The sequence below is a fragment of the Haliotis rufescens genome, unplaced genomic scaffold (genome assembly GCF_023055435.1).
Source record: "Haliotis rufescens isolate VD_foot unplaced genomic scaffold, xgHalRufe1.0.p SCAF_165, whole genome shotgun sequence".
Lineage (NCBI taxonomy): Eukaryota > Metazoa > Mollusca > Gastropoda > Lepetellida > Haliotidae > Haliotis > Haliotis rufescens.
This window is the reverse complement of record NW_025963852.1, coordinates 75280-84231: the sequence shown is the minus strand read 5'-3', so window position 1 is coordinate 84231 and position 8952 is coordinate 75280. Positions and strand designations below refer to the sequence as shown.

The window sequence follows — 8952 nt, the reverse complement described above, 5'->3', positions numbered from 1 at the left end:
ACTACAAAAGTCCAGTTTCCACCCCTGGCTCGATCATAGCGCCACCACTGGCTATTACGAGTTATGGCCCTTCTATGTCCCTCCAACTGACCAATCAGTTTCCCCCTACCTCTCAGAAGAAGAAGAAGAAGTTTATTCATGAATGAAGGCCACATGGCCCAGAGTTCATTTACAGGAATAATATATACTATGCCCAGGCACAAATTCTCTTACAACAAATGTTCATCTTTTTTTACATTTGTATTTACATAGGTAAATGTCTTTTTAAATATATGGACAGGTTTTTAATAACACAATCATTTCTGGTAGATAGAAGACATCAATTTTGGGACAGATGGTTGTACATGGTAACATTTTGGAATTAAATTTTCTCTACTGCTTTTATAAAAAAATGAAAAATTAACAAAAAAATGGTATTTATTTTCTATTTCATAACGGTTACATTTCGTACATAAACTAAACGATGACTCTGTGGTTGTATTTAATTGAGTTTTCTGTACATTTAGATTATGGCTTAAACAACAGAACTTACATAAAGTTCTAAGAAGATCTCTTTCACATGCTAAAGTAGACAGATTTTTTCTGGTTCGAGTAGTGATTTATAAGATGAATAAACATCAAGGAAAGAAGAATTGGTGAATTTGTAATGCCAGTTTTGAAATTCTATATCTTTAAATCATTTGAATATAACCATGAAGCCGCAGTACTGATACAACCACACCCAGTTTGAAACAATAATTGTCTTATATAAGAAACCCAGTAAGTTTGACCATTTTCGTCAAATGCTTCTAACATATGGTAACAGGCAAACGGATATCTTGTTTCATGTAATCTAAGTAGTTGACACCAGTACTTAACACAACGACTGTAATAGTGTGCACACAGTGATGTTCTTCCCAGCTCTTCTAGAATTGCATTTGTTGATGTTCTTTTTCCAACGGAAAGGACACTTTTAAAAAAATTACTCTGAACCATTTCAATGCTTTTTCTATAGGCACATCCCCAAATGTCTGAGCCATATAAAAGAACAGGAGCAATCTTTGAATCAAATATTTTAGCAGCAGTAGAAAATGGGAGAGATGGGAATTTCTTTATCATATTTAACACAGGAAAAGTCGCTTTCCTTGCTTGAATAGCTACCTCTCATATCACTCATATCTCATATCACTCATATCATTTGCTTCAAACAATATGGCAGCGCATAGTCAAGATGATCTAATCGATAATCAAGATCTATATTAAAATAAAATGGGTCTTGCCTCGCGAAGTGCATCAGATCTTTTGAGCACCATGATTAGAAACATGAAAAGATTTGGAAAATATCTGTCAACATCCAGTTGACGGTACACATGTTTTGGAAATCCTGCAGTCGAACAACTTCTGCTCTTTGAATCCATGTTGTTTACGAACCTAGTTTCTTATGCGATTTTGATTGGACTATGCCAAGACTTGTTAGTCTAGCCACAATGTAACTCCAGAATTCCAGCCTAGTTATACAAGGGTTGAAACTGGGCTTTTATAGTCAGTAAACTCCCTTGTTTCGGGAAGATGACTTTCCTCATTGCTGCCCGAAGATCAGAAGACACTATTTATTCCCTGTTATCACATTTTCTGTTACAGTAAATCTATTTATAGCTTCCTATTCTATTATGTTGTCTGTTTTTAACTGATCGTTCACCTGTAATTACCTTTAATTAAAGAATGGTAGAAATTAAGATATCTATTCATTAAGTTTCAAATACTCCACAATCTTGGCATTGCAGTGATAAGTAGCTTGTTGGTATTGCCACAAACATAAATATACCAGAACTGTTGAAAAAAAGGAATAATTTTCTTTAACAAGTCTCTGGGAACTTCATGTACTGGCATTCACTGGCTGTGGGAACTTGATGTACCAAGGGAAATAACTCTGGTTGGCTTGTGTTGAAAGAGTAAGAGGTGTTTGTGCTGTTTCTGGTTAAAGGTTCTATTACACTAAATCAGCATCAGTTGTGCCAGAGCCTTTCATAGATGTAAATGTTGAACATGTCACATGTCATTACTTACTGGGATTTCTTTTAAGTTTTAGCTTTCAGTATTTTGTTATGGCTTTTGCTAATCTCATCATCTATTTTTCCTTTTGCAGTGACAGCGCACCCAAGCCCTAGTCGAAGTTCTGTATTGACTTTGCCGGACTCTCGCCGTTGACGCGATGAACAGCACTGTGTGCTCTACCATGGAAGTTTCGAGAGGTTGTATCACGAGGTTGTATTGCGAGGTTGTATCGCGAGGTTGTATCGCGAGGTTGTATCCAAGGTTGTATCGCGAGGTTGTATCATGAGGTTGTATCGCGAGGTTGTATCACGAGGTTGTATCGCGAGGTTGTATCACATGATTGTATTGCGAGATTGTATCGCGAGGTTGTATCGCGAGGTAATGACCAGCGCACTGCCTTGTTTGTTGCTTCACACTAGTACTGTTGACTGTTGAGGTTGGTTTGGGTCTTTTCAATCAGGTTTAGGGCCGAGAAGAAAGTTGGTGTATTGTTTCAAATTTTGAAAGTTTTCTGACTTTGTCACCAATTTTGAAGTTTTTATCCAAATATTTACTGTACAATAACAAATTTTGCTTCTACCCCTTGCAAACCATTGACTGCTTTCTGCGTTTTGTGTGATCCCCATGTAACATTTTGCAATAGCATCAGAAGTCTAGGAGAGAGATTTCTTCAACCTTGGCAGGTCACCTGCATGACCTTAGTAAGCAGCTGAAAACTCACCTGCACATCTGGATGCACAGTCTAAAGAAAATGTAGTTGCCAAGTTTTGTTTATCTTGTTTGGTTCTAGGTATCCACAACAAATTTAGACTTTTTAATAAACTTTCTGTTGCTGGCCTGTTTGATGCCGTGTATCAAGAAAAGTTTGTGGGCAAACATCCATTTCACCTGCTTCATAAAGTTCAATGTGAACTGCACTGTCAGCAACTGTTGTCAAATTCTTCCTCAGTTTGGTCTTTCCATAAGTCCCTGAAACACTGCAGCTGACTGTTTTCATTTCCAACTGATTCTGACATGTGCACATCAGATGTTCAGTCTGGGTTGTTTACACAAGAAATATTGTCAACTAAACTGTGCTTTGAACAAAGTTTTGGTTTTGTGTTTAAAGCCAAAATTTGGTGGTCACTAGTTTGGATCTCAGTGGCCACATTGGTTACTTGAGTGGCTGGCTGAAAAGGGGTTTTCCCAACACCTGAACACATGGCATCAGGTGACAAGCTTACATTACTTAAATTTGTTCCCCTGTATTTATTTATATATTTCCCTAATTTCCACCCTCCTGGCTCTTTGCTTGTCGTAAGAGGCGACTAACGGGCTTGGGTGGTCAGGCTTGCTGACTTGGTTGTGTGGATCGATGCTCATGATATTAATCACTGGATTGTCTGGTCCAGACTCGATTATTTACAGACCACCATCATATCACTGGAATATAGCTGAGTGTGGTGTTAACCAACCAACCAACCAACCAACCTTTGTGTTCTGAGATTTAATATCATCACTAACTCTGTTGGCAGCTCTCTGCATGCCTGGACGGGATGGTGGAGGTATATCTGTACTCATGCAATGGACCCGGAAACTCTCACGTCCAGTTGGACATTTTGAGAGGCCTATCTGTAGTCCGGTATTGGCAGTGGAAGATAGACGTCCCCTTCTCACCTCACCACCCTCTACCTCCTTGTACAGTTTACAGTACTTCAACAGGTAGGTACAGTCAGTACATTTAACTCTCTCTGTCCAGATAAGGCCCCACTGCTGTTAGTAATCTGTGTCCATGACGAGGTTACCCTTTCACATTGGCAAAGTCTTGGCACGGAATGCCCCCTTGTCCATCTCCCCAACATGCAACAACTGATAAACATCAGCAGCAGCCCTTCAGATCAACAAAATCCATTGACTTCTTTAGAATCTTCTAAAGGAACCTTTTAAGCATGTGATAGTGTTTGACATTTCTGAATTATCTCCCCTGGCGTATCAAATTCTTTTTCTATTTCTTTCCCTCTTAAAGGGGAAGTGTACACGCAAAAATCACTTTCTTTCTTTTTCTAAACAAAACGCAATTTTAGAATTAGTTAGTATCTGTGTTTGAAAATATACGCTCATTTTTTTTCACAGTGAAAGTAGGAAGCTCACAATAATGTGAAAATGATATGTCGTTATGAGGCTTTCTTTTTACGAGCGAAATAGGCCTGAGTTATCCCCCTTAGATTATGACGTAATTGGTGCCAATTCAACTGAGTCCCTGTCTATTCTCAACGCAAAAGATATCAAGGACCAGTTTGCGGTAAAACAACATGGTCTACGACACACTCCGGCGCAGTGGTGACTCAGCATAACACAATTCTGGCTGGCATCTGAGACGCTAGAATCACAAAACTGTACCTACACCACGTGAAGCGGCTCTAACAAAGCATGATGACGTCATAATGTTTATCAATTGGCACCAATGACGTCATATTGCAAGGGGCATAAGCCATGGTGTTTTTGTTATGGAAATAGAACACTTGGTAAATGTGAAAAATATAAATCGTTTTAATGCAAAAAATATGTTAATTAAATATGATGTTTTTATATTTTTGTCTATGACACTTCTATGTTAACACTTTTAATGTGGAAAAAGTACAAGAAAAATTGGTTCATTTCCGTGTGAACTTGCCCTTTAAGCCCTTAATTAGGGCGTAAAATCATTTTTTTGCATATGGTATTGAATGAAACACTCAAATGTGTGTGAATTTGATCCCTTGTTATACCTAACAACTGAAAACTGTCAATAAAATTGAAAGTTTATGAAGTGGCCTCATTAAAAGACAAATACTTGAATTTTGTTTAGCCACCAAAATCATTTAACATTGGGCACTTTTATTTCCTGCAAGTCTTTCAGAGTCTGGGCCAAAGGAATAATAGATTAAAGTGTTATGACCTTTCACTTTTTGGTTTCAGGGAAGTCTCATCCTCCTTAGGGGTGTTTTTCTTCCTTGGCCTTACAGACCGTACAGCTCACTTGTAAGTGTTTGGTCTTGCTGGACACCAGACACCCCTACACTGCACACCTTCTTGTGGATCTCCATTGTCAACCTGACAGTTTTGGGCACTTTAAAGTTGCTTTGCTTTTTATTGGGGAATTTTTGGCCTGAGTTCCAAGCTTTATGTGCCACTTTTAAATATGTTTTCAAATTCTTTCAATGTCTCCATGTTTCCAGAGTAAGTTCGAAATACTGTCTATATGAACTTTTCTTTGGAATGAAAGCATCAACATTGGTACTTGCCCTCCAGTAGTTAAAATACCAAATATGGACCTGGCATTTATATCTTGGACTATGTAAACAATGCAGGGGTACCAGTTCAAGCAAGCTCACTGAGTCCAGCCTCTTTTATGAATTAATGTCATAAGTGTCACAACCAAATTCCATGTTATGTATCAAACTCTGCAATTATCACTTGCTATGAGCATAGGTCTGCAAACAACTCACCGTCAATAAACTTCAAATCTGAAAGCCCAATTTGTTTTGAATTTCCCAGCATTGTGGCTATATAAGTGCAATAATCTTGGACGCGACGTTAAACCCCATTTCACCTCACCTTAAGCATGTCTTTTTGGTTTGAGGTTAATGGCAATGTCTGGAAATGGTCAAATGGTGCAATAGACTTATACAGTGACCAGATCTGTCATCAAAGCATGTGTAGATTTAGATTACAGGGTGTCAAAACGGTGGTTTATGTGTTTTCTGGTAAAAGTCACCTTCTGGAGATGAGTCAAATGGTCAAAAGAGACTGTATATTGGCCAGATGCATCATTGCATGTGTAGATTTCGATTTCGATGTGTCTTAAGTGTTGTTTACATAGCCTCAGGTTAAACACATTTTTCTCGAAACTCACACTCACACACACACACACACACACACACACACACACACACACACACACACACACACAGAGTTATTCTTCATGTATGAAATGTGGTGACACTTTCCATTGCTGCTAGTTGTCATGGATACTTGTTGTCATGGATACTTGTTGTCATGACAATGATTTCCTTTAAATGTTGTCCTTTCACCTCAACCATATTTGGTTTCTGATTCAGTCTGTGGCCAACACTTGAGTCTAGTAGCACTAACTTGGCTCAAGTGTTTGATACATTTTAGTGTTATCTTCTGGACTTTTATTAGCTGAGCCTACTAGACGGAACCGCACATTACTAGACTCGGGCTTGGGGCCAGTGGCTTAAGTTGCAGACTGTGCTCATCTGTCTCTTGATCTTCCTGCATGGTAACCCATAGTTCCAGGGTACTCTCTTTGTTACAAAGTTTTAGAATAATTTAATATTCTTTACTTGTGTAAATATTAAATTTCTCGATTTCCATGGAAACAATTTTGACGTAGTCTCAAAAAGGGTGGGGGTCGGTGTCGTTTCCAGAGCATAACTTGAAAACTGTGAAAGACTTTTCATCCAAACCTGGTACATGCATTAACCAAGGGCTCAAGTGGTGCCTTTTGCTATTTAGGAATTTTTCAAAATTTGATTTTCCCGTTTCCATGGAAACAAGTTAAACGTATCTGAAAAGGAGGTTGGTGAAGTTTCCGGGCAGAACTAATAAACTATTCAGCATTTCTAATACAAACTTCGTACGTATATTAATCAAGGACAGAATTGGTGCCTTTTGCTATTTTATAGGAATTTAAGAATTATTAATTTTTCCTCTTTCCATGGCAAAAAGTTTAACTTTGACTCTGTTCATAGTGATGTGTTTGTCTGGACCATATCTCTAAAACTTATAGGTATTCTTACTTGAAACTGTGCCAAATGGTGCCATTTGCTACTTAGGGGCATTTAGAATATATATTTTTTCCGTTTCCATAGCAACAAGTTTGAATTTGACTTTGTTCATAGTGGTATGTACCTAACATAGAAATTCAAAGTTCCCAATCAAATTCCATGGTATTGTTTTGATAGCTCAATAACTACTCTTGTATACGGACAGGCAGATTAGATTTAAATTCTCTTTTCAAGTAGGATTTAACGATGATTAGTTCATTGCTAGAACATCACTAGGACATTGCTGGGACATTGCTACGCATTGCTTGGACATCGCTTTGACATTGCTGGGACATTGTTGGAACATTGCTGGGACATTGCTGAGACATTGCTGAGCATTGCTTGGACATTGCTTGGACATTGTTGGAACATTGCTGGGACATTGTTGGAACATTGCTGGGACATCACTAGGACAGTGCTAGAACATTGCTGGGACATTGTTGGAACATTGCTGAGACATCGCTGGGACATTGTTGGAACATTGCTGGGACATTGCTGGGACATCGCTGGGACATTGCTGGGACATTTCTCGGACATTGCTGGGACATCGCTGGGACATTACTCGGACATTGCTGGGACATTGCTGGGATATCGCTGGGACATTGTTGGGACATTGCTGGGACATTGCTGGGATATCGCTGGGACATTGCTGGGACATTGCTGGGATATCGCTGGGACATTGTTGGGACATTACTCGGACAGTGCTGGGACATTGCTGGGATATCGCTGGGACATTGTTGGGACATTACTCGGACAGTGCTGGGACATTGCTGGGATATCGCTGGGACATTGCTGGGACATTGCTGGGACATACTTAGCTGAACATGGAGGGGATCATCTGGGGCTTTTAAATATGGCATTGAAATCAACCCATAAATCAACCCATTCATGGATTAATAAAAATAAATTGTCCATTTAAAATTTAAATTCTGCCCTGTTTGTTTTCCTTGTTGACTTCAATACACAAAACACAAATGGCTCCATCATTAAGCAACCACCATTTGGTTTTTACACATTTCAACCACTCCATATAACCAAGTAGATATCTCTTATTACATGTCAAGTCAACAGAGGTCGTTATGCCCCAATGGGTGGGATTGTTTCTCATGCTATCTGTCACTGGTTTGCCTGCTCCTGATTATATTATTGACAAGCGGTCATGGCATAGTTGGGATATTGAGCCCTCACGAACCACTTCCCCCCCCCCCCCCCTCACTCACCCACCCACCTACCTACCCTTTACTCACTCACCCACCCACCTACCCTTTACTCACCCACCCACCCATCCACCTACCCTTTACTCACTCACTCACCCACCCACCTACCCTTTAGTCACCCACCAATCCACCTACCCTTTACTAACCCACCCACCCATCCACCTACCCTTTACTCACTCACTCACCCACCCACCTACCCTTTAGTCACCCACCAATCCACCTACCCTTTACTCACCCACCTACCCTTTACTCACTCACTCACCCACCCACCTACCCTTTACTCACCCACCTACCCTTTCCTCATTCACCCACCCATCTACCCTTTACTCACCCACCCACCCATCCACCTACCCTTTACTCACCCACCTACCCTTTACTCACTCACCCACCCACCCACCTACCTACCCTTTACTCACCCACCCATCCACCTACCCTTTACTAACCCACCCACCCATCCACCTACCCTTTACTCACTCACCCACCCACCCACCCACCCACCTACCTACCCTTTAGTCACCCACCAATCCACCTACCCTTTACTCACCCACCTACCCTTTACTCACTCACCCACCCACCTACCCTTTACTCACCCACCTACCCTTTCCTCATTCACCCATCCACCTACCCTTTACTAACCCACCCACCCATCCACCTACCCTTTACTCACTCACTCACCCACCCACCCACCTACCCTTTAGTCACCCACCAATCCACCTACCCTTTACTCACCCACCTACCCTTTACTCACCCACCCACCCACCCACCTACCCTTTACTCACCCACCTACCCTTTCCTCATTCACCCACCCATCTACCCTTTACTCACCCACCTACCCTTTACTCACTCACCCACCTACCCTTTACTCACCCACCTACCCTTTCCTCATTCAC

At 40.6% G+C, this 8952-nt stretch overlaps 1 protein-coding gene across 3 annotated transcripts; it reads left to right on the top strand.

Moving 5' to 3' along the window:
- The first annotated feature begins 34 nt into the window (after window positions 1-34).
- LOC124151074 lies at window positions 35-7772 on the top strand. 3 transcript variants are annotated; one of them, XM_048397214.1, is made up of 5 exons: window positions 38-197; window positions 2126-2231; window positions 3549-3735; window positions 4972-5034; window positions 7072-7772. In XM_048397214.1, exons 2-5 carry the CDS (start codon window positions 2192-2194, stop codon window positions 7178-7180), a joined length of 399 nt encoding a protein of 132 aa, XP_048253171.1. In that variant the 5' UTR covers window positions 38-197; window positions 2126-2191; the 3' UTR covers window positions 7181-7772. The 3 variants fall into 3 exon arrangements, 2 of the variants coding, with proteins under 2 accessions (XP_048253170.1, XP_048253171.1); XM_048397213.1 differs by having other exon boundaries at window positions 35-2231; XR_007221670.1 differs by lacking the exon at window positions 7072-7772 and having other exon boundaries at window positions 37-1619; window positions 4972-5525.
- The last annotated feature ends 1180 nt before the right edge of the window (window positions 7773-8952 follow it).